Source organism: Bombus pyrosoma, linkage group LG3 (assembly GCF_014825855.1).
Source record: "Bombus pyrosoma isolate SC7728 linkage group LG3, ASM1482585v1, whole genome shotgun sequence".
Lineage (NCBI taxonomy): Eukaryota > Metazoa > Arthropoda > Insecta > Hymenoptera > Apidae > Bombus > Bombus pyrosoma.
In genome coordinates this window covers 1211366-1236925 of record NC_057772.1, presented here as the reverse complement: position 1 = coordinate 1236925, position 25560 = coordinate 1211366, and the positions used below count along the sequence as shown (strand labels likewise).

The following is a 25560-nucleotide window of genomic DNA, read 5'->3' as shown; positions in this document are numbered from 1 at the left end:
ACGCCATCAGTCAAATTGCCATCAGAATACAACGATTTAGATCGCTCTGGTGATATTATAGTATCGCCTATAATACAGTGTCTCTAATAGCATAGTCATGGAAGCTGAATATTTATCGCGTTTCAACTTACACGCATCTTCGATTGCTTTAACACGTTGACGTTGCCACGTCTGTTTTCAAAAAAATCTCCGTCAGGCCACGCGTGCAGCAGTGCCAAGCGTTCTCTGCTCGGTGCTCCCATCGATATTTTCACAATGCGAGTCGTCGCTCATCCGGTGGTCTTACCTCTCGTTTCTTTTGTTTCCATTGCTTCGCGTTTGTTTCTCATTTCTTCACTTTCTTACAAAATCAGTTTGAATCTTGGCCGAGCAACGAACCGTATAACTTAAAATCTCTGCCCTAATTCGTTACAACGTCGGAAAGAAAAATTGAAAACTTATTTCTTGGTAAGTCAGATAACAGCGAAGAAGAAAGCTTTTACGAGGCTTATGATTGCGGAAGAAGCATTAGACGCGCGTGCAAGCTATGTTATGCGAATAAAAGACGTGGAATGGAGCGAACAAAGGCACGAAAGAATTTGAAGAAAACAACAACTTATTGACCGAATTGTGCCGACCAACCTCAGCTATGCATAGAATGCTTTAAAGTTTTCATTTTCGCATTACTTCTATAACAATTTGACAGTTTTATTATTACGGAATATCTTTTCGCAAGTAGTCAAATAAGCGACACCCGAATATGGGTTTCGTGGCCTGAGCAGAAACTTTGCTGACAGCCGAATACGGGTATCGTGGCAGTCAACGTGTTAAAACGAGACTCGTTCCATTTCAAGATTATCGCCGAAATCTTTACGACTGATTTTATTCCATTCACGTAGCATTATTAACGTAAGTGAGTTCGACGGATCAATTAACGTTTTCTGTTCCCATGTTACCTTTATGCGGAATCTCTTCTGCATTTTATCTGCTCACGATCGTGTTCTATAATTGTAACTGTTATGTAAGCTAAGGATCGACGAATAAATGAATAAATGGGAACTCTGATCTCTTTACAAAAATTAATTGACACGCGTAAACCAGCGAGTCGAACGTGTCGCGATTTCCTTTTCGAAAAGGCGTGATATTTTCTACGCTGTGTGCGCAAATGGAATCGCACAACCAATTCTCGATATCTACGAACAAAACGAGAGACCAGGCTCGCTTCCTTCTCGTTGTTGTCTCTTTCGCTGTCTCGAATGTTACGACTGTGCTAGTCAATGACTCGTTTATCCTATCGACGCTTCTCTTGGTCGCGCGTCTCGGTCGTGCAACATGGGTTGCGCTTGAGAATTTGCCAGTGTCTTCGTATTTCTCTTGTACCAAACTCTGGGACGATGCTACAAATTCGCGACGTTGCGATTCGAGTTTGCACGTCATCGATCAAACGGTGAACAGTACTTGCTCTCTCGCGAGCCTATTTTCTCCTCTTCCCTGCTTGTTTAACTGTTTGCGCCATGAAACAGTTATCTTCGTCGCTAGTCATTATCGTAAACATTAAAATCGTAAATACATGCGATTCAAAGTACGATACTTTAACCGGTAACGCGATAATATTTGCACGCGATAAGATCTTTTGCACCTCGACAGCGGCAATTCCGTCGGTTTGTTTTCTTTTCTCATTTAGCTTTCGTTTCATCGAACGTGCAGCAATTCTTACGTGGATGTAAGAGATTAAAAAATATGCGATATCGTAATTTGTTTCGTAACACAGTTTAAAATAGAAGAGGCTGATGATGATAGAAATGTTGAGGTGGAAGGAAAAAAAGAAACTTGTCAGAAGTGGGATTCGAACCCACGCCCACAGAGTGGACTGCGACCTGAACGCAGCGCCTTAGACCGCTCGGCCATCCTGACTCGATGCAACATTTTCAAAATGTGTCAGAAATTCCGTACAATGCTTCTATATTTGGAATTTGATAGATATAAGAAGAAAATCTAATTGCAAAATGGAATTTAGTTCCGAAACGATTGTAAGCCACAAATTAAACTTTCTTATAAAATAATATTATCTGCCTGTGTCTACATTTTTCTATTGCTCGAAGGCTCCGTTCTTTTTACCATTGTAGCGATGGCACCGACGTTACCGATGGAGAACGCGATAAGATCATCGACTCGAAAAAAATCAGAACGTTTCTCACGCCCCCTACGATTTCCTACGAGAATTAAAGGAACGATAAGATCGCAAACTAGTAGCCAGAACTCAAAATAGATGTGTACGAATTCGAAAATTTTAATTTGAGAGTTTACGTGCGTATCTTGTTCGTGCGAATATCGTTTGTGCCTATAATTTTCCACACGATCGATATTTCAGAACGGCACAAAGTACCATCTGCAGAAAATGTAGTTCGCTAGCTGAATTCATGCGTGAGATAAATTCACGGTATGGAAAAACGCACTTGGAAATCGTAATGGAATTTTCTATCAATACTCGGGCCTTTCACTTCCGCGATACATGGTATTTACGAACGCAATTACATCCACGCGTCTTTTATGTGTATTGTCTACTAATCAGTCCTTTCGTACGTTTCCTTAATATTTGCTTTTTAAAGAAACTCTCGTCCAGAAGATGTTTGATATTCCTTTTTTTCTTTTTTACATACTTAATGTATGTAAATGCAATATTTGCCAAAAAATATTTCACGCGCCATGCGACACTCCAACGAAATATTATTTACCGTTGCTCGCACGCGATTTTTCACTTTCCACACTTTTCCCGTCGGACATCGTTTCTGTCTGAATAAAAAAGTTCGCCAGAAAAATACCACGTCATTCGAGATACACGAGCTCGTGTTACTCAAACGCGTTCCATTTGTTCCGATGCCTCTCGCGTATAAACCCATCTATTTTGCGATGCCTTTTAAAACTTTGTATATCGCTAAACGCTGTAGTCTAAATTCCAATTGGCGGGAATCCAATTTTGCGAAACTGCTCGATCGAAATCGTCAAAGGTTAATCGACTTTAAAAAAGGAAAGCGATTGTTGCGGTAGTCCCGGGTAGTGGCGTTGCCCCGCGTAGCAATAACATGAATTCGAGTCGATGGTAAATTGCTTTCTCACCGGTTCCAAGTCGCTGAAGCAGCGGCTCCGTGGCCCAGCTCCCGCTTCCTAGGAGGGGACCGGTTGCGAGTCGTTACCGAGAGCGTAGAAAGCTCGGTTGCGTAACAGACAACCGGATCTCCTCGAGAGGTAGTTTCCGTGGCGTAGAACCAGCCGAACCCCGATGATTCCGGGAAATCGTCGGAAGAGGGAGCGATCGAGAAATTTGGAGAAACCTTCGAAGCTTCGTAACGCGAACGAGAATCGAGCTCGCGAGTGAGAGCGGCGATCGAAAGTCCGTCGCGGCGGTTTTACTGGCGCTAGCATTACGTAAATGTCAAATAAAAGTGAAAATATGCAACAGCTGTGTCGTGGATGACCTAACGAACGTTAAAGAACGCGATCGAAGGGTCTGGCGATGTCCCGATTTGTACACGGGGTTGACAATGACGAGGCACTTGGCAAGTTACTCGATGAAAACGCAAATATTTCGAGGGAACGAAGAAGCAGTTTCACTTTGGGTGAAAGTTTCTTTTAAAACCTCGTTTGTTAAATCTTATTTCCAGCAGCTATGCAACGAGAAGCTTCTCTATTATCGCGGAACAAGATTTCATCAAACCCTTTGCCGCGTCTCGGGCTTTGGGCGCAAGTGAAAGATGCAATTTCACGAAGAAGATCTAAAAGTTAGAAACGTGAACTTCGTTTAAACGCTTCTCTTTCAAGCACCCGTGCGATTTAATTCGAGCACTTCGTGGAAAAGTAGAAAGAAAACAGATGGCTGACTGATTCGACGAACTCTCGCGCAAATCTGCGCGCTTCCCTTTCTTTGCTTTTATTTTACGAAATTTTCGAGGTTTTCACAAAAATTTGTCATCAGCTTGGCATCTCGTTTTTTTCGGAGAAACTGCGTGCTTTAACGCCGAATATTCTACGAAAGGAGAAAAGTCACTGGTCGAAGGAAGGCCGCCGTTCCAGCGAAAAACGTGCCCCCCCCCCCTTTTTCTGTCCTGTCCTTTCCATCTTTCTATCTTACTATACGTAGTATTTTAGTCTTTACATGGATATTATATTTCGTCAGTGACGAACTATATTTATTTATATTTATAAATAAAACGAAAAGAAGAAATACTCTAACATCTTTCCCATATTCCTACGATACGATTCGCTGGGACGCAAATGTGAAGATTTACGAGCCATGAACTTCTTTATATGTAAATTCCTAAAGAAGATGTACGTTCGACCTTGCGAAAGTAACAAGCGTTTGGACGAAAGAATGACAGATGGGAAAAAAAAGAAATGTGCATTCTAATGGTAAGCGTTAGTTCACCGAGACAACGGTAACGAGCCACTCTAGAAACTATAACCCAAGTAATCAACGTAATATTCATCGCTTTCTCCAAACACCGTTAACGAACGAAAAAACGGTTTACGTTCGCGCAAAGTATCTATGAATTATGGTGTTTCCGTATGCTGCAAACACCTGCGTAAAGGTCTTGTAATTTGTTTGATAATTACATCGAGTAACGTTTATACCCAGCGCGACTACTCAGTATAATTTTTTACAGAATAAAAGTAGTATTTTGTATCGAAAAGTAGGATCGTAAAGTGGAACGAATCGGGCCACGAAACGAAGAAGAAGGCGAAAGGATTTCCCGAATATAGAGAGAATCCTGATAGCAGGATCGTCGGGATTTCCGAAGGGGTTTTTTGGAAAGAGACAGGACGCCACTTGTCGGCGACTGTTGTCGGAGGGCCGAAGAAGGAAATGTATTTACCACGGTAAAGTATATCGTGAAGAGAAAGGGGGGCCCCGAGTCGGCAGGTAAACGTGACTGCTAACTCGATTCGCTTCATTCAGTGCGTGATCCTTAGTCTCGTGTGTGCGTCTAACTTTGCCCCCTCGAGACTCGATTTTTTCACTCGTGTCTAATATCTCGAGAGGGAATAAACGAATTCGGGCTCTGTTCGTACGATTTATGCGGTAATTCCGTTGGAATTTTCGTGTCGTTACTCGATCGTTGTTACGCTAAACGGTAATTCGCATTGGAAATAGAGTCGAACCGGTGGTTAGTGAGAAACGAAAGTGAGTCTCGTTCTACGATCGTAAACTGTCTGGGATAACCCGATTGTATTCCTGTCACGATCCACCTTCCGCGTCCTTAAACATGCTCGATGATTTGAACGGCTGAGCAATCGAGAAACGAAAATTGCCCATCGAGGCAAGTTCAGTCACTGTCCTAATTTAATATGACGTCTGGAAATTTCGACCAAAGAAACCGACGACATGTTTAGGAACCGAGAGAGAAGTGCAGCGTCCATCGATATTGGAAAACGCGATACGAAATACGAGATAATTGGACCGTTTCGTAAAATCGCCCCGAAAATGTCGCTTTACTTTGGCTGCTTTTTATTCGCGCTGAACTGCGTCGTAGACGCGAGTCCAGTTTCGAGGAACGAATCCAACATTCTGCGAATCGGCAGGCCTCAAGACGCGTCGTCGATAACGGCCAGGGTGACAAATTTGAACAGCACCGATTATCAGATGGAGAAGCAGACGTCGAAAGATAGGCGCGGCCCGTTAATTGAATTCAGCAAAAACAATCCGGAACTTGATTGGAAGAAGTATTTGAAGTTGTTCGACGAGAAGCAAGAGGAACACGAAGATCTGGATATCGATTTCATGAAAGAAAAGTTGCAGAAGACGGCGAACAGTATCCAATGGCTGGTGGATCTTTACGATCCCCTCAAGTGGTCCAGAGTACCTGGTAAACTCGGCCACGACTGCAGGAACGAACTAGAATCGTTTCTCGAGTCTCTCAAGGATGGAAAGCTGTGGGCCGCCAAAAGTGAGTAGAACAAGCTCGATCGAAAAGGATCGGTAAACGATCGAGAAACCAGCAGGCAACGCTCGGGTCGTTTCCCGCCTGGCGGAGATCCACCGTCGTGTCACGCGATTAACAATCGCACTTGCGACGTCGCAACGTCTGCGTTTTAGTATGTGTCGAACATTTCTGGAACTGATACTTTAGTACTCGCACGTTGCCTGCAATTAATAACGAGCGTTCAGAGAAAGTCGTGTTTCGCTGTGTTTGCGAGCGGCGTGTCGTTGGCAGACCCTGATTGCTAAATACGTTATTACTATGTGAAACAGCAATTTACCGCTTGATTTTCGCGAGGCTTTTGTCACGATCCTCTAATAGCAGCGGAACGAACGCTTTATCGTTAAACGAATTTTCGACCTTATTCCACCGTGGATAAAGCAATGGGAGAATTCTTGCGGCTCGGGACGATGCAAAAAGCCAAGTTGAATGGGCAGTCTATTACGATGTTCCAAGCCAGGTTACTGCGAAATTTAGGTCTCGAGCTAGCAAGGCAAAGTTATTATCGTAAATCGCAATGGAAGCGAACCAACACCTCGTAGTTGCGAACTTTCCCGCTTCTGTCGTGTCACGAAGCCAACGTCAGGGTGGGTGGTCGTTTCGATCGCCGGTAAACTCGCCGAAGAAAATTCGAAATTCGAAGTATTCCCTTTCCATTAATTCTGACCCAGAGTCTGAATCAGGTGAATCGAAAGTTTGTGTCTCACTAGATTAATGCCACTCGACGCCGTCCAGCATTACGTAATTGATTTATTTCCATAAGCCGTGGCATTCGCCCGATAACGGTATAACGTGCATTACGGATAGATTTGCTTTCTATAGCACGGAACAGCTAACGCTTTATATAATTTGATTTATGCGTGAATTCCGTACACCGGTCGTTTCGCAATGTTCGCTTATCTCGATCATCGCGGTTCCTTATCAAACGCACTTAACGCACGATCTCTGAATCGTGGCTCGTATCTTTGAATATTCCTCGACGAACGCTAGAATTAGCAGAATTTATGGCGACATTCGATCCGAAAGTCTCGACTTCCTAATTTACAATCGGACGCATTTTTTTCGACGATCGTTACTTCGTTTCGAGTATCGATACGAAGATCTCAAAACGATAGGATTCGTCTTAAAACAGTCTGAAAACGGTACTTTTCTACCTCAAAGTCCAAATTCCATCACGATGGAGGTCGTGCGATCATCACTGGTTGGTAGAAAGCGAGAAAGACGTGCGGAGGATCATACGATGAACCGATCGGTGCTCTGGATTACGCGAATCCAATAGAATCGCATGATTTTCCAGATTTGCGATTGCTTCCGGGAATAAGAAAAGATCGGATTATGGTCGAACAGTCGGTCAAACTGCGACGCGAATATGTGCGCCGATTCGATCACCGACAAACCGCATACGACGTTATCTTTCTCGCGCTCGTACAGGCAGATTCACTTTCCAACGCGACGTAAACGCTCTCTGACACTGTTCGACCCCTTTCCGCAGAGATACATCGTATTCATTGCGACATGCTGGTCGTGGAGGGACAGAGAAACGCGAGAGATCCGCTGCATGACCATACGATCGCTATGTTTCTTTATCAGCACTGATTTAACTAACGAACCTGTTCCAATGGCTTACGAGTTTTGTGCTTTAAATCTATTAAGCTGATCTGTAGTCTTTTTTTTTTGCTTTTTTAGAAGGAAAGAAATAATTCGAATTTTATTGAGATTTCTGTTATACTTTTCCACTTATTCACGTAGCGATTCATTTATCTCTGTACTCTTAAATTTTTCATTTTTGATATTATTATATTTTTTATTTTATTATATTTATTTATTATATTATTTTTCATTTTTCATTCTTGTTGTTGTTTCGTTTGTTGTCGAAATACTGTTTCAATGAACTTACGATTTCACTCGCGATATTAAATACTTTTTCTAAGCTCGGCAAATTTTATAAAGCGTCTAAATAGGATCGTTCCTGTTGCAACTTCCTTCTATCAGACATTCGTACAACATGCCGCGTTCAAGAGATTCTCTCTATTACGGAATAATTCATTGAACGATTCGTTTCTCCAACAATATTACATCATCGTTTTATAATTTATATTTCGATTCAAATATGCAGTTTTATCTGTCTACGGTGTACGGACATCGGCGAAGTTATTTGTAAACAAATAAAATACGATGATTTCCGACCAACGTAATGATATGCCAAATACTTCCTATCTTAAATTCCTATCTTTGTTTCGAACGCGCAAAATATCGCGCGTAGGCGGTGCCCCATCGAACGTATAAAAGGCAGGTATTATATCGTACGAGTTCTACGTTTGACATTTGACAATACCGTGGAAAATATCGATATTAAAAATTAACAAACTCATAGCTCGCACGAGGGGATTCGCGTAATCAACGAGCCTCGTAAAACATACGCGCCGCGCGCGTATTGTACGTACTTGGACGCTCCGGTTAAAAATTGGATTTTAACGTAGTCGTGTAAATACAGGGAACGGTTAAAAGCTCGCAACGACGCTAAGAAATTATGGAATATTCGTTTGAAACTCGGTGAGTGAACGTAGCCCTCGAGGAGTAACCGGTGAACGCTGATTTTCCAGAAATTACTTCTTTGACAAATTCTTATTGAATGCACACAAGCTGTTACGTCAGACGATAATTTTACAGACTACTTTGCTCGTACGTTGAAACAGACCGACACGACGCGTCACCGCAGTGTTTCGAAAGCTCGAGACTGTTCACCGATCCTCCTTTTTCCGACACAAAGCGTTAATCGTCTGTGCACTCGGCCAGCAAAGTATAATTGAGTAGCTTCGTGAAAAAGAGCCTAGTAAATATACACGCAGTAAATATGAATGTAGTTTCTAGTCAAATATTTGAACGGTTTTATGAGAATTGTATTTATTATAGAATATACGAATATAGAAAGAACAAAGTTCTTCAAAAGCCATCCTAATTGTCAATTCGAACGTAGCTAACATTACAAAATTGGAAGTAAAGCGTCCGATGCAATTCCCGCTTGCCAGAATCCTTTTCTCAAGAAGCATCCCAACTGTTGCACGCGAGTTTCCATCTCGTCGATTTTATCGTTTGCCTCTAACATCTCGACGATCCAAGATTCACGCGAAATTACGTTCGCTTAAATACGCGTTGTCGCCAGTGAGTCGTGTTTTTTCGTAATGCCAGTCGACTGTACTTTCTCCGCTACTGCGGTCACAATCTTTGGCTTTACGTAACTGACAATGAACCTTTCAGGCGTGGTCGTATAATCCAACCCTCGGAAACTAGAATGCTGAGCTTTCAGCGCGAGTCTCGAGCAAAAACGAATGAAAACAGAGGAGAGGCAAAAAGGATCTTCTCTCAGCGCGGCACGTCTTTTCACGATAGAAAAAACCTTTCGAAATCTCTTCGTCGCTATTGTTCTTTCAACTTTGGAATCCTTATCTTTCAGCAGGCAGTTCGCAAACCTATTCGAGAACGGAGATTCATTGCAGAGAAACAACGGTGTTGCGACGCGCGGGGTTATCTTCCTCTCTTTTCCAGAAGAACGCTTTCTTTATCGCGTTTGATTCCTCAACGTGCTTCTTTCTTCGCAGTGTCGGACGCGAGTGGCCGTTACTCATCGCAATTCCATTTCGGGAACGGTTTCTGGCTTGGTTCGAGCACCCTCTGCAAAGAGCTAAATGCCACCAGAGGAAGTATTCGCCAGGAACTCGACGATACTCCGCCCTATGCGTTGAAATTTCACGTAGCGAGGATGTACCTGACGTTGCCCAAGGAACTCGAATTCTCGGTAAGTACTCCCGCTTCCTTCTTCCCGTTTCAACTTTTCCATCGTTAACTCTTGTCTTTATCAGATAAATTCGCGGAGAATTATCGTTTTGTACAAAGGTATTCCTAATTCGTTTAATTAAACCATCCTTTAACCAGCCTTCGTAAGTCGAATAGCGCGATAGCTCTGATAGCGAATGAATTATCAGACGGATTAATTAAACGCATAGTTCCAAGAAACGAGCTTCGGCAAACATACGATACGTTTATCCACCGAACGAAATTAGTCAACGAATAATTAATCGCAAACGATTGTTCAGCCTGTGTTAAATATTTACGAGTCGAAGAATCCACCGACTGCGTCGTGTTCGTCCGCGCGACGAGATTAATAAAGCGAATTATTTGTACGGCAAGCGGGAAAATTAACGCAAATAATGCGACAACCTGGCGACTATTAGCGCTTTGATCGTAGCGTAAATACTCGAAGAACTTTGTCGCTACCGAGAATCCGAGTTGTATCATTTAGCTTAATCAGATTACGCGACGCTCCGTATTTCGCGATTCTAGAGAAACAACCCCGTGCTTCGTAGTTATTTTCCTTCCTTGTTGCGACGCGTCTGGCGAGAGAATCAAGTTAATCAGGATAGAAACGCTGCAAGGTGGATATCGTTCTTGGAATGCTATTCGAAGATCGAGAAGCCGGGGCAAAGAGTAGCACGTGGGAAATCTAAGACGCGAGAAGTTCTCGCGTGGCGAAAATCAACGACTTCTCCTGTAACGAAGTGGTTGACAGTTGGTCTTTCACGGTGTCCACTAAGGTGGTTCCTAGAAATCCTTTCGGAAGAGTTTCTACATAGGAAGATTATCGCGAGGGCAGATTCAGCTGTACGTCAGGCAAGTTGAAAATCGTTTCGTGACTTTGCCGTCGGAAGTGCGCAGGGTGGGAAGATCGTGCTGGAAAAACGGGTAGCAGAAACAGATGGAGCAACGAAGGAAGAAAACCTAGAAAGAAATTGAATTTTAAAAGACCGTCGAACTTTGAGGCAGTTTGAAAATCACGGCGCAAAGTAAACCGAGCGAAATGCAAGCGCATAAAAGTTTAATTAATCTTGAAATTGAATCTTCCTGCTCTGATTTATCTTGCGATTCAGCGTCTGAAATTTAATTAAGACGCCTCGATAGCTTTTTTCCTGTTTCTTCGTATCACGGCGACGTAATTCCATCCTTGTCGAGCCACATCGTCGATCGAACTAGAACCAATTTGTTTTCAGACAAGACAAGTATTTTTGGGTCTTTGCCTGCCAGCTACGTGCGACCAAGCATCCCTGACTTCGATGCTAAGAGCGAACGCCGATCGAGTCGAGCGAGAAGGTAACTCGACTTATCGATCGACCGGCCCGAAGATCCACATCGTTGCGGTGAAATCTGTGCCATCGAGCAATTACAACCCTTGGCGCGATCCCAAGTCGTACGTTCTCTCGTAAGTAATGCAAGAACTTTTCTTTCGCCGTGGCCTGCGTAAATCGTAAGTCGACCGATCAAATTTTCCACCGAACTCCACCATCCGATAATCTATCGCACGATCTCAATTATTTTTTCGTTTGCGAGGCTGCCGCGTTTATCGGCTTTGTTCCACTAGATTGCCAACCCGAAGAAACCAACACATTTTCTTATATCAGCTTCACGTTACGAGAAAATAATTGCAAAGTTCGAAAGAAACTTCGAACGACGGATAAAAGTCGCTGAGAACTCGGAGAAACGACGTAATCGCGTGGAACAAGATATCGCGGGATAAGTATCTTTGATCAACGAGAATTTCTATGCATGACACTCTTACGCGAATTCGTGTCTGTTTACTTATGTAAAAAATATTCGAACGTGTTTCCGCGTATGAAGCAACTACGTGATGAGGATATACATATGTATTTAAATACTCGTAAAGGATCAGTGGCGCGGTTTACCTGCAGTTAAACTCCGGCAAGAGAATTTTTAAGACCCGGCTGCATTTGCAAAGCTCGTTCGACGTATTTCAAGCCATTAGCTAACCGCGAGTTTCTGCGGTTTAACTTTTCGTGGTCAAATTACGAAATTTCAGAATCCGAAATACGAGCGTGCTCGGTGCAGCGCAATCAGTGACTGGCGTTTCAACGAAATTACGGTAATTACGAAATTCCATTGAAGACCTAACAACGCGTAGAAATATATTTTTTGCCGCGATTTCTTCAGTTACACGACCGGAATTTGCGCAATGGTTACATTCACTTCGATAACTTAGCACGAATAACTTACACACGCGTTCACGTAACTATGTGTCGAGATGGCTAGCTAACATTACGATATGTTCTAATGTATCGGCTTATATAAGAAAAACTTTTCCTCGTTGTCCGATTAGACGCGTGTCTCCGTTCGTGTAAAGTGGAATTCGCGCGAAGAAACGAAACAAAATTAAGTTCTCTTAAGACTATTTTTAAACGATACACGAAGAGAAGCGAGCTCGAGGTTTTTTGATCCTGCGCGCGTGTAATCCGATAGCTCATTAACTTTCTTGTTCCTAAAAGCAGCGTTCAAAGCATTGGAGTAGGTGGCAGTATTTTTAATCGTACGACGTTGTAAATTTGTCTGGTTGCAGCCAGCCTATATCACAGGTTTATTGTCCGTACGATAGCGCGCTTAATGATCCATCACGGCGCACGTACGCAAGCTCGTTCATCTACGCGCGCGATACGCTTTCTGTACTTTCTTCTGGGGAGTGGAATTACCGTCTCCGCGTAAACCATCGCTGCAAAACTTTTTTGGAACGCGTTTTGCTCGCCCGACGCAAAAACACTCGCGCCGATTCAGTCTATCGCGACATTCCCTTTCGTACACAACTTGGCGATTTTCTGAAAAAGTAGATTTCATGGAAAAAAAATATGTTGCTACAACCGTTCTACTTTTGAGTAGTTACGACAAATTGAAAGAAAAGATCGAACACGCCTCGATGGAATATTATGCGAGTCATGTCACAGTTACACGAAAGCGCCATAGAACAACGATTGCATCAATGACAGTCCGAACAAGGGAAAAATGCGAAAAATACGCTGCACGCAGATCGTTGGTTGGATTACTTGCACAACTTGGATTCATATTCACCGTGTCTGTGGCGACGCCGAAACGGTTTTTGCAAAGCCATCGGATCGCGAATTATGCAACGCGCCTGCGTTGCTACTTTAACAACTCAACTCGAAAGTAGTACCAAAAGACATTTGACTTTCGAACGTCATCCGCCGATTTTTCCTGGAGAGCCTTGCATTCAGATCTGAGATAACATCAGATTTTATCGCTGCGTCCTTGCACCGGGCCAATTAAATCTCAACAAACAACGTTATGTCACCGGAGGAAAAAACGGCAGAGAAAGCGAGAGATTGGTAATCGATGCGAATCTCTAAATGCATTCGAGGATCGTTGTTCGATCGAAGACAGAAACGAGCTCGTGCTCTTGGCTGAAAATTCTTCTTCAAACGATCGTGCCAGCAGGAATCACTCTCCGTAGATCATAACGAATACAAAGCAACGTCGTATACATCCCACCGCCGGATACCTCGTTACTTTGTGCAGAATTTTTCGCAAGTTTCGAACAACGGCTTGAATCGCCACGATGAACTTTGGTAGATGCTGAGAGAGGAAGCGCTTTTATCGCATGCCAACGACTTAAGTCGCTCTCGATAAAACGAGAAACTATGCAAAATGAACGCGAAAGATCGACGATCGCGTAAATACCGGAGAAAGCTCGCCGCGTCGCTCTACTTCCGCTAAAAATAGTAAAAGTCCGATCTTAATCGAAAAACTTGGGTCATAAATATTCGAATTGTTCGGCTGTACTTGGTTGGCCGCTCGATGAACAGAACTAGCAACAAGATGCTTGCAAAGGGTTCACTACCTTCAAACTTGTAATTTTCTCCTAACTGGAAATTACGTCAGTGTTAACCTGCTCCAACTATAAATAGGAATTCGCACCTCGTCGCGTCCTTGCACGCGATGCATATATACCTGTTAACTATAATACAACAAGTAGCGCGTCCAAGTTCCAAGGCAAGTTACAATCTTATGGCCTTAGAACACTTTAGATAAGATCGTGCACCTCGAGATTATTAAGCTCTATCCACAACAGTCGCTAGATCTTTCAGCTTTCGTCTAGGGGTCAGGGTTACGATCCTCTTTCTTACTAACTTTTCGTTGAATCGTTCGAATTGATCGATTTCCTCGATAGTCCCAATCAAAAGTTTCCGATCTATTTACTTATAGGTTAATCGTTGCAAAAATGTACATACGTTTCGACGTATCCACGTTCGAAGAAAGTGTTTTGAACAAACTATACGATCTGTATTTGCATCGATGTATTGGCAATTTCGTTGCTTTTCAGATTGCGCAAATATATAGGTTTTAATCGTCCATTTGCAATGATCTTTTTACACTCTCGCCCTTTCTCTCGATGAACCACGTATTTACATTAGCAACGAACCGGTTTACAGCAATTATGCAATGAGCATTGCGTTTGCAGTTTAATGAACGTGAGAGCGATTCCGATCCCGTGTTTACATCGCATCCACCGAGATCAAAGCTCTCGAATTGGACACCCTGTCCGACTTCTAAATAGATACATTCTGGAGTTTCGCTTCTTCCGGCGATCGATTTGATTGGAAATTCGTGTTGGAGCGCGTATCGGCAGGTGTGCACGGTTGCACGTGTACCTTGAATGTATTACGCAAGATCGTAGAAAGGCTGAAAGCGTCGACACGTGAAAGTAAATTCGCTATTGTGTGCATTCCACTCGAAGGCGGAATTGATTCGATGCGCGTCTCTCTACCGATTCGCGGCCGATTTTAATCGTTCGACGTCCAGAGGAGAGTACCACGGCCACCGGTTTTCTCACGTTAATGTTAGAATTGCTCCACCTGGATCGATTTTGAAAGCTGTTTGCCGGATCGAACGATCGTTTCAGCAGAAATTACATAAAGGATATCGAAATACGGCTACAGAATGGTGAAGTTTTATCGCGTTAATACCGCTAACTTCGCTCCAACGTACCATCGAATAACATATACGCTCGTTATGCAAAGGAGCCAACGAATCTGCAATGAAAATGCAAACGTAATCGTCCGGATTTAATTACACGAAAATGCAAGAAACGACGCATAATAAGGGCCGACTCGATGAATAAGCGAATCACTGCTCCGCGCGTTCTTAGATAATTTACATTTATGAATAAAATTAGATGAAAAGTTCTCCGCGCTGTCCAACAACAAAAAACTGTGTTGCCACAATTCTTCATTTGCATGTATTAAAGGTCGAGAAAGGAAAAGTACGAACGGAGTACCGAGACAACGTCGTGCGGAACGAAATCTTATTCATGGGATACAAAGTATGACGAACATATTACGTGGGGAATTATGACGGACGAAGTCAAATCGCGCTTATTATCCTTAGGATTCTAAAGCGTCGTGTTGTCAAGGAGATGTCATATTGGACCTTCGATTCGACTCGGAGTAGTCAGTTTTCTCGAGGGATAAAGACGTTGCACGGTTCAATTTCTGGATAAATTGAAAATTTTTACCGCCGCGTTACGGTCACGTCCCCGAGAGATTCGGATAAAGGTTCTGGAATGTTGGTAAAAGTATCTAATCTTCGACCTAGAAACGATCCTATATAAGTAACGCATTAACCGAAAAGTTTCCAGCCGGTTTCGACGCTTTTCGGGCACGAGGATGAAACTGCTTTACCAACTTTCACGGTAATTCTACTCTTCTTTTTTTTCCCTCGATTTTCCTTCGATGAGCTTTCATCGGGCATGCGAACAAACTACCGCGTAACTCCGAAAAAATCTCGAAATAAATAGGAGAAATGCAAATGAGCCACGGCATAATTTAAATCTGGCAAGTTTTATACCGCTGCTTCCCATCGTAATATAAAATGACGACGAGAGAGTCCCCTTAAAGCCGAAGGAAAAACTTGTCCCCCGTTTTGTTCTCCCCCAGCGTATCGTGATTCGCGTTTAAGGGCCTATTAACGTAGAAAAATGACGAACTTTTTGTCGTTTGTCCCGCGCCAAGCGCAATAAGCTTTCTTTCTTCCTCCAACTTTGACAAACCGAAACACTTTACTTACGATTGCCCGGTTCTGGCGTACTTCGCCTTCTGTTCCTAGTTGTACCGTGAGTCGATCCCTCGAGTATCGATTTCTTCGTTCTCTGCCATAGCTCGCTACTTTAACTGGAAAAAATGAGAAAGAGAAAGACGAGCATTATTTATTGTTCACTTTCCCCCAGGAGGAGGAACGCTCGATGGAAAGAATGTTTTCCGCGAAGCGTCGTTGCACGTTGATTAAAAAGGTTAAGCAACGAAAGAAAGTCACGAAGTCGATCGGCGCTGATTGCGCTTCACCGCGATTTTTCTTACTATAACGGAACGTTAATTATCCGAATTAATTATCGTGCATTTCGCTGTCGTATAAAATGAAACGTTTTTGTACCAAGCAGTAACAGAAGCTTTCGAATAAAAATGTGGCAAGTTCTTTCAAGTTCTATTCTCGTCCCCCCATTACAATTTCCCCTTAATTGACGATCCGATGATCGATCGTATCGTTAATCGTTCCGACGATCAATCTTCTACCGTATAGTCAACAGTAATTCTTCGATGAATCGCGGGCTACGAAATAAACCTCGAAACGACCAATTTCCAGTTAGAGTGATTGAGTCGTTACGAATCTTTATGACCGACGTAAAGTCGCCGTTGACGGCCAATGATTCCGCAGGTGGTTCGATTTCGTGGGAAGCGTCCGGGAAATCTGGAACACGCGCTATACATAAATCTCCCAAACTTTATTGGTTTTCCTTCGCCTGTATCGATGTACTTGGCTTCTATCGATGCTTAGAAATATTTGCTATATAGCGATCTTTAAAAAACCTGTGAGAAATCTACCGTTACGTATCAAGTAACCGCGTTATAAATATTTATTAGCGACCCGATTAATTTGCTCCTTGGTCGTGCATTATTTTAATTTCGAAAAAAATTTATTTGATCTTTAAAGTCTAAATTTATTTATCAATTCGCATTGGAACTTGCGTCATAAATCTTCGATAATGTAAAACCGTTCGTTCGTATGTTTAATGGCAGTAACATCGCTATCGAGGATAAACGTAACGTAATTACTTTACAGAGATGTTAATTGCATTCCCGGTGTTCACGTTTGGTCATGCTCGTTTAGATTACCTCGCGTTTCAAATTGATTGATTGATGGATATGATAAAAATTAGTGCGGCCAAATGTGCTTAACCGTACAATTCGTAATTCGTTTAATGCCCAGTTCTACTTCCCAAGGAACATGAGCGATTAGCTGTTCGTAAACCCGAATTATTATTGTAGGATTTTCTTGTTTATTTGGAATGGATTAAAAGAGGAAACGATGGTTATTTAACGCGAACTAAGTACAGTAATTTGCTATGACTAAGACAACTAAATAATTCATTTACAACTCTCGTCACCACGGTTCCAACGCTCTCTCTCTCTCTCTCTCTCTCTCTCTCTCTCTCTCTCACGCGGACCGTTCTCCTCGACGACGCTGACAGCGCTCCGATTTCTCAACTAGCCGCTGACTGTTAATTCGTCTTTCTCCCTTAACCCTTTCGCTTCGGCAGTCCAATCCGCCGAAATACTGTCACTGAACGGAAACGCGCGCCAGAAACAACCACAGCGTGCGTGGTTGCTGTATATACGTTTTCCTAAGTCTTAAATAACAATAATTCTTGTAAGAACCGTACATGAAATATCGTTTCACTGTCAATGGATTTAATATATCTTTTACCATGAAACAGTATGCGATCGTTTGGATGTTTGAAATATATCGCGTGAAACGTTTTGATGTTGTTTCAATAATAAGTAACTTTAAGAAGTGATTAATCCAATATGTCAATAAAATCAGCAGAAAATGTTCTGCCGAAAAAATATATTATTGACTACAGATAGCACTTGTATATGCATCATTTGCATGCCGGATATATGGAGTGCCGGACCCAGGAGTCGTCGCGTGGTCGCCGCGAAAGGGTTAAGCATCCCTTTGTCTTTTCTCGTAGCCGCATCACGTACGCGTTCCGTAACCATCCATGGCCATGGTCACACAGGCCTTTTTCCGCGTAACTGTTCGACCGAAGGACCCACGACACATTGATGAGCCTATCGGGACTTGGGCTTTCTCGCAACATTGTTTATGGTTCACCCGATATTTCTTAGGCCATTTGTCCACGATATTACGTTATTTATACGTATAATGGAGGCAACTGTTTACAGGGGTATCAGCGTAAGTTAATCGCGTTTTAAAGCGAGCAGCGAAATGTTGTGGAAAAAGGAGCAGGAGACGGAAAACGAACATGCCACGGGAAATTTTCCATATCCTTTCGTAATTTAAGAGCGTTTTGGCGGTACTACCATCAATTTTACATTTTAATATACGCTTTAATGCTTCGCTGTAATCTCTCCGATATAATTTCAACCTCTTGAAGAAATGTAAATTTGTCCGATAAAAAGATTGCTCCATTAAAATTATCATCGCGAGAGAGGCAGCTTATGGAGGCAACGTTGCAATTAGTTCTCTCGAATCATCCTTTAAAGATACGTCTCTTTAATTCATCCTGCTTTTGCACACTACGTTCGCGAAACATATTTCCGACTGGTTTTTCAGCGGAGTTGCAGGCGCGCTACTATTTCTGATGATCTGTGCGACTATGTACGAGTACAGAATACAACCGAATGTCAAGGATGTGGAATCATCCAGCGTATCGAATAACAACGAGAGACTGAGCAATTTTTCCAACAAAAATCTGAACCAAGATGGCGAAGTGATCCAAGAAAATGGGGAGGAGCTGATCGAAAAGGGGAAGAACTTGCAAAAAGAATCGCCTGATCGTTCTGAAAATGAGAGCAAGAAAGGTGACGCATGCTCAGTGGTTCGTGTCACTCGCTAATAATCTTTGGATCCTCTAACAGTTTTCTTTCTCGTCGATTTCTTTTCAGGCTTCTGGCTAACGTGTCTAACAGCCTTCAATCCTATCGCGAACGGCAGCAAGATTGTTAGCACCGAACCTGCCGCGAGAGATAGCCTGACTTGTCTGCATGGGCTCAGAGTGCTCTCACTGGGATGGGTGGTCATGGTGCACACCTATCTTCAAGTCTTCTCCATTGCTGGTAAAGTGATCCTCCCTTTTCAGAAACAACATCACGACGTTCGAGCAATATCTGTGAACGTCCGTTCGGACCACATTGGCCGACTATGTTTTAGTAGAACTCGAGTGATTTTCTGATCGCTATAATTTACGAGTACGAGAAACATTGCTATTAATCGTTCGTGAAAATAATAATCGTTGTGATTGCGACGTTGCTATTAAGAACATCGAGAATCATCCTAATCAACGATAGATGAGATTCGATAAAGAAAGATTACAAGCAATTAGAATTTAGAGTAGTTTTCACGGTGGGAAAAATTGTTTATTGACATAGATCCGATGAATTTCTCTGTGCAACTTATTGTGACGTAACGAAATACGTATGCCGGTCTGCTGGTTCACCGTAATCGAATTTTCTTCGTCTCGCTATAGCGTATTAACCCGAACTTTCTCTGATAATTTCAAGATGAGATGATTTTGTCTATCGTATTACAGAGAACAAAACCCTGCGTTCGGTGACAGAGCGGAATTTTATGTTCCAAACTATCAGCAACGCCACCTTCTCCGTAGACACATTTTTCTTCATCAGGTAAGAGACATCCGGTGACAAGTATCCTCGTTACGAGATAATCAATCGAATACGAATCTAATCCGTACGAATGCGACTGTTTCAGTGGCTTGTTAGTTACGATTCTCTTCTATCGATCTTCCGGTAGCTTGAAAAATGACAAGGGCATTTTCTGGAAGACATGTTTCACCAAATTTGTCATCATGATCCTCTACAGATTTATCAGGTAAAAAAGATCGAACTATTCTACGATAGAAACGTAGAACGAATTAAAATTGTAAAAGTTTCGCACGTGGTTCTATTCCAAGTCGATAGCGAAGAAATCCAAGATAAAATCCGATACACGATTTGATCGAGCATAGAAATTTCAAATAAGGAGAAATCTCTTCCAATAAACGACTGTCAAATCTCGGTCAAACGAATTCGCATACCGATCTGTTTCCGTTTTCTTTTACCAAGATTGACACCGGCCTATCTCTTTGTCCTGGGAATAAACGAGATCGCCATCAAGTATGCGCTATCAAGGACGGTGTTCTCGCCAGTGATCGTCGATCATTTGACATGCGAAAAGTTTTGGTGGAGAAACGCATTGTACCTTAACTCGCTCTACCCTCGTACCGAGATGGTAAGGATATTGGATCAATTTTTTTTTTACCATTTAGAAAATTAATAGACTCGTTAGCGAATTAACAGCCTCGTTGGTTAATATTGACGTAGAGCTTAACCCGAACGCAAATACAATTAAATCAAAGAACGACGATGCATAGCGAGAGGAGGATGCGGCAAAATTTCCAGAAGGAACTGCGAGTCGCGGAGATTACGGGACGGGAAGGTGTCAGCGTCTCGATCGTTTTCCGATAATTAATTCTATCGTTCGAAGAAAGTTCCAAAGCGCCGGGACAACGCGGAGAGTGTCTAACCGTCCTAGAATTAATTTCATCGTCCATGAGAGAGAGTGGGTTAATCATTGGTTAAACAGCCAACCGTTTGCTTCCTCACATTTCAAAGACCTGTAGCGAGAAATTACGAGCTGCCACTGTCAAACCAAAGAAAAACATCGTCGAGTCTATGTAACGTCGCCAAAAAGGTTCTACTTGATCGAACAATCCACTAGTACCACGTTCGATCCATTAGCTATCAAGTTTTTCTCGGCTATAGATTTTCCGTGGATCGAGTATTTTTTTCCCGATACTACCCGATAGTATGACCTATTCTCAGTACGTTGAACCTTGACGTGATTATCCTATGAATACTTGATTAACAACTTTCCAGTGTATGCTGTGGAGCTGGTATATGGCGAACGACACACAGTTCTACGTTCTCGGAATACTTTTGCTTCTTCTATCTATCAAATACCTGAAGGCCATCATCGTCGTGATTCTGCTATTGATCGCCTCTTCGTGGTTTACCACCTTCTCCGTCGCCTATTCCAACGATTACATCGCCAGGTAACTAATCCGTTAAGTGTTAAAAACTTGTCGATTGCGCGTATGCAAATACGTTCCGGTTTACCTCTGTTCAGCAGTGAAATCTCTTCGTTCTCTTTCCTTCTTCTATTTGTCGCGTGTCGTGTTCATTGACGGAACGTGTAATTTCAACTACTTATTTTTAGACTGGATTTAGCGGTATTCGATTTGTAAATGAAACACCAGCGCTTTAAATTTTGACCCGTTATAATTAAACGTCAGATTTCCAGCTTCGCGAACGGTTATAACGCGATTACTCGCTAATTATAATAACTTAGCGAGTCCCGTACTTTCCACTTATACCGCACTTGCCGGCTATCTCTGCCGCGTAAATCTTCATTCTCTCTTTTTGTTTCTCCCCCGGTTAGAATCCAAGAACCGTTTGCGCTTTTCGACGAGCTGTACGATAAACCTTGGCTGAGAGCTGGCCCTTACTTCGTTGGCATCATCACCGGTTATATTTTGTTCAGAACGAATTGCAAATTGAAATTGCCTCTGGTAAGTAGCTTAATCCGCCACCTTAATAAGGTAAAATGCTCCGTTTGATCTCAGAAAGTGAAATGTAAATTCCCCTTCGTGGATCAACGTGGCAGATATGCGGACGAGTTTAAAATTAGAAAAACCTGTTCCAGTTAATCTTTGATAAATTATTTGCTTGTCAGTTGATACTCGTAACCGAGACGAGATCGAGCGAGCGAGCTTAAACGCCACTGTTGCAGATCGTACGAGTAATCGGCTGGGTATTATCTACTGCCATAATGTTCTCGGTAGTTTACGGTCTATATCCCGGAAACTTAACCGTGCCGGTGAGTTCCGTGTACGCCGCCTTAGGACACACCGCCTGGGCGATTGGTGTATCCTTCATCGTGATTCAATGCTGCACCGGGTACGCTACAATGATCGACAGTCTGCTGTCGCTCAAACTGATATATCCGCTATCGAGGTTGACTTACTGCGCGTACTTGGTGCATCCTGTCATCATGATGGTCACCGTATCCCAGATGGATGGGCCGCTCCACCTTCACAACAATATCGTGGTAAGTCTGCGCAGAACGAAGCAGCTCCCTTCGGGTCCAAACGACGACAATGTGTGCTTGGGTGAATCTCAAAGTGTCAGATGGTTCGAATCAGAACGAGTTCTAATCAGACATAAACAACTATTTTCCCTCCCTATTTAACCTTCGTATTTTCTCGAAATGCTCACTCTTCACATGGTTTTCCAGCTGATCTTGTACTTTGGCAATCTGGTCGCCTCCTACTTGATGTCCTTCTGCATTTCCATCGCGCTCGAGGCGCCCATCGTCAATCTGCTCAAGATCGCTTTCATGTCGAAGAAGAGGATAAGATAGAGAAAGATCGAGCGTAGAGTGTATCGCGCGATCGACGCTAGGTGATGGACGTTCCGATTTTTCTCACAATAAGCGCGTTATTAAAAACCTGCTACCGACCTCCTTCTTCCTCAGGATTCAATCGTAGCTCTCCAGTGAAAGAGGAAAGAATCCCCAGATATTTTCGGGACGAAGATAAAAGCCGCTTTCGTGCATCTATTTTTCTCGACAATGATACAATACACTGCTGTCGTGCTTTGACAATTCAGACGATGCGAAATCAATGCGATTTCGTCGTACTTGATAGGAACATGTGTGCACAGACGCTTATGACTGTCGTAAAGTATAAATCAAAGACAAATGCGTTTTCCGTAGAATACAGGCGATCAAAGGCGCTAATTAAATTCGTAATTTCGCAGAAAAAGCGAGCGTTTATTTTGTCTCGCTCTTCGTTCATGTCAAGAGTGTGAGAGAGATTCTTCGCAAAGTATGGCCGAAACAATAGGCTTCTCGCGTGTTATTTCATACGATTCCAATAGCGTTTTTACCGTTGATCGCGATCATGTGCCACGAGAGTATTTACAATTGGTGCAGTAAGGAAACTTGGACGAAAGTTGGAAATCGAGCGAAGATCGAAAGAAGAAACGACCGGGAGCAGTGCCCAGCCGCCGCTAGTCCGGTTCAACGAAAGCAGAAGAAATTGGAAAGCGATAAAAGCGGCGAGGCAATTGTAGCTTAAGACCGAACTTTAAATAACTAAGATCGATAGCACACCTGTTCGCGGGTGTCAATAGCGAAAGAAAATGTTTGTACAAAGAATTGAAAAAAGCGTTTCATTTTAAACGTACTAGTATTTTCCGAGCGACGAATATCTTGTTTGCGTGTGCGCCGAAACGACAGAAATAGGAAAGCGCGTGAAACTTAGATCGAAGAAAAGATAAATCGATGTTTGCGCGATCTCTGACGCTGTTTCACGCTTGGACGAAATTTAACGTTAGTCGGACGTGATTCATTTAAAGTCGCGTTGCTTCGTTAAATTACAAAAAGCAGTTGAAAAACGAGTACGTTTTTCACGTCATTCTTTCTTAGATACTAACTCGAAACACGTCTATTCACCGCGAAAAGAAAAGAAAGACTGTCGTCACGTAGGCGTTATAACCGTTAGGAAAAAAGAAAAATATTATGCAAAGCGTGCCGAATCTCTTCTGCTGCCAACGGCTAAATTAAAAATCACTGAAACGTAATTGATATTTGGAGTAAAAGATTAATCGTAAAAAGGAGTTTCTCGTGTAAACCAACTCGTGAACCAACATTCGCGGTGTAAAAAGTAACCTTACCTTTTTTTCATCCTTTAACGTAAAAAACGTAACGGAAAAAGCAAGTAAATATACGCGGGCAGAAACGAGCACGAAGGAAAATATGTAAACAGCGCACAGAGTAATTCTGGCCTAGTACTCGTGCACGCGTGTTCGATCTTTGCGTGGTGCTACGTGCTCGGAAGCGCACGATTAGTAATGCAATTAACGTGCCGTCAATTACGGCCGTATAACGTCCATTTCACGCGATTATCGCAACGCGACCGACTGTCTCGCACTTGCATCATCTGTCGCGTATATCAATGCCATGACGTTTCCCTTCTCTTTCTGCGTATTCTCGAAACCTGCTTATAAATTTCACTTCTTTCCCTTTCACCTTTTCATTCTTCACCTCCTCTTTGGGAATACTTTGATTCGCTTCGCGATTCCGCTATTTCCGCGCTATTATTAAACTATTTACAGCGCAGTGCTGAAAGATCTTCGAGCTAAGATCGCGACGTATTTTCGAAGAAATTTTGGTTCCGTTCCAGTCCCGGAGAATCCAGAGAATCCAAGATCAGAGTTGTCCAGTACGGTTTACGATTCACCACGAAGCTGTAGCCATCAAACAGTGGTCAGAAATCGAAATGAAATCGAATGCTCGCGGCTCGAGCCAAACCGAAATTCTGCAAACTGTCTTCCACGTGAATTTTCTCGTTCCGCTTCTAATAACGATTACCAAAAAAATCAATGGAACTTTCACGAGACGGAACGTTCGCAAATCGAATATCATGGAATATGATTTTCGAGGCAGTGAAATTTCCAAGTGATTTCAGAAGCGAATTTTCATCTCCGAAATAGCAATATCCGATAACTGGAATCGAAGGTTGGAAAGAAATGAGACGAGAAGAGTAAAAATTTACGAGGATCCTCGGTCGGATAACTAGTTGGTTAATGGAATCGAATGCAAATCAGGCAGGGCTGTATTTCGTATTTGTAGTCGAGCAAATAGATACGGTTAATCGGCATAGTCGGCCCTACAGCAACCAGAGTCTAATGCTAATACAAGTACGAGCATCCCTCCATTGACAATCCAATTTACGTATATATCCTGTGTAGCTTCTAAAGTGCATCGTCTGAATCGAATTCGAAATGCGCGTCGATTTTCGGCCGACTTCTCGACCATCGTTTTAATTGAGCAAATACCGTGTAACGAATAACGATTTAATGCGTCAACGAAGATTATTATTGGAACGTTGCATGTCGTTAATCAGTTGCAGATAACGAATCGGACGATATGATCGGTAATTTAGGATCGAATACTTTATCCTCGCTCGTTAGAGGCGGTAACAAGTTGTGCGCAACTTCGACCCGGTTAATTTTTCATTGTTCTCTCAATTATTCGCATACGTGTAACGTTCATGGCTGGAAAGTTTCACGAACTTTCCATGTTTCGATCATCGAATTTATGTTATTCTCGACTACTGCTCCATTTAATCTACTCGTAATTTTACTCGTTATTCTCAACCCGATTTTCAAAAGTTACGCGTTTCATGCACGTCCTGTTGAAACGATATACACACGCGTGCATGTACACTGGTACACGTATACAGATACGATATAGGTATACAATAAGTACATAGATATAAAAGTTTGGTACGGTAAATGTGTAAATATTTTCGCCAGCCGCTATATTCGGGCCATTGGTCAGAGGTGAATATCCAAAGGCGAATACGATGTTACGGTATAAGCGTCCTATCACATCCCGTCCGTTTCAAGCGATTTCGCGGTTGCACGTGTCAGCTCGCGTACACGCTCGCCTATGCATAGAAGGCCGTGCTTTGCTGCAGGTGTACCCGTTTTCGTATTGTCACGCAAACGTCGTCGGATTAAGTTGACGACGTAAGCGAAAGATGAACAAACGATAACGTAATAGTACGAGCTAGGACGCCTCGTTAACCGAATCGATATACAGTGCGTTA

At 42.7% G+C, this 25560-nt stretch overlaps 2 protein-coding genes and 1 non-coding gene across 7 annotated transcripts in view; 1 reads left to right on the top strand and 2 right to left on the bottom strand.

Annotated features, from left to right (window-relative positions):
* LOC122578024 (nose resistant to fluoxetine protein 6-like) overlaps positions 1 to 25143 on the top strand; it is a 33074-nt gene extending 7931 nt beyond the window's left edge. The window contains exons 1-13 of one of the 3 annotated variants that reach the window (XM_043749866.1): positions 4983 to 5921; positions 9554 to 9750; positions 11000 to 11208; positions 18441 to 18688; positions 18773 to 18943; positions 19417 to 19510; positions 19596 to 19715; positions 19949 to 20114; positions 20762 to 20937; positions 21324 to 21453; positions 21675 to 21992; positions 22179 to 22345; positions 22419 to 25143. In XM_043749866.1, coding sequence (XP_043605801.1) covers positions 5360 to 5921; positions 9554 to 9750; positions 11000 to 11208; positions 18441 to 18688; positions 18773 to 18943; positions 19417 to 19510; positions 19596 to 19715; positions 19949 to 20114; positions 20762 to 20937; positions 21324 to 21453; positions 21675 to 21992; positions 22179 to 22304 — 2517 coding nt within the window. In that variant the 5' untranslated portion in view covers positions 4983 to 5359 and the 3' untranslated portion in view covers positions 22305 to 22345; positions 22419 to 25143. Of the gene's footprint in view, positions 1 to 4982; positions 5922 to 9553; positions 9751 to 10999; positions 11209 to 18440; positions 18689 to 18772; positions 18944 to 19416; positions 19511 to 19595; positions 19716 to 19948; positions 20115 to 20761; positions 20938 to 21323; positions 21454 to 21674; positions 21993 to 22178 lie in introns of those variants that run through there. The other 2 variants (XM_043749867.1, XM_043749865.1) reach the window with 2 other exon arrangements.
* LOC122578025 overlaps positions 1 to 25560 on the bottom strand; it is a 127079-nt gene that overhangs the window by 80095 nt on the left and 21424 nt on the right. For all 3 annotated transcript variants that reach the window (XR_006320468.1, XM_043749868.1, XM_043749873.1), the window contains exon 2: positions 15873 to 15976. The gene's annotated coding sequence lies outside the window, so the exon portion shown is untranslated. The remainder of the gene's footprint in view (positions 1 to 15872; positions 15977 to 25560) is intronic.
* Trnal-cag lies at positions 1811 to 1893 on the bottom strand. Its single transcript has one exon. It is a non-coding gene; the product is annotated as a tRNA-Leu (tRNA).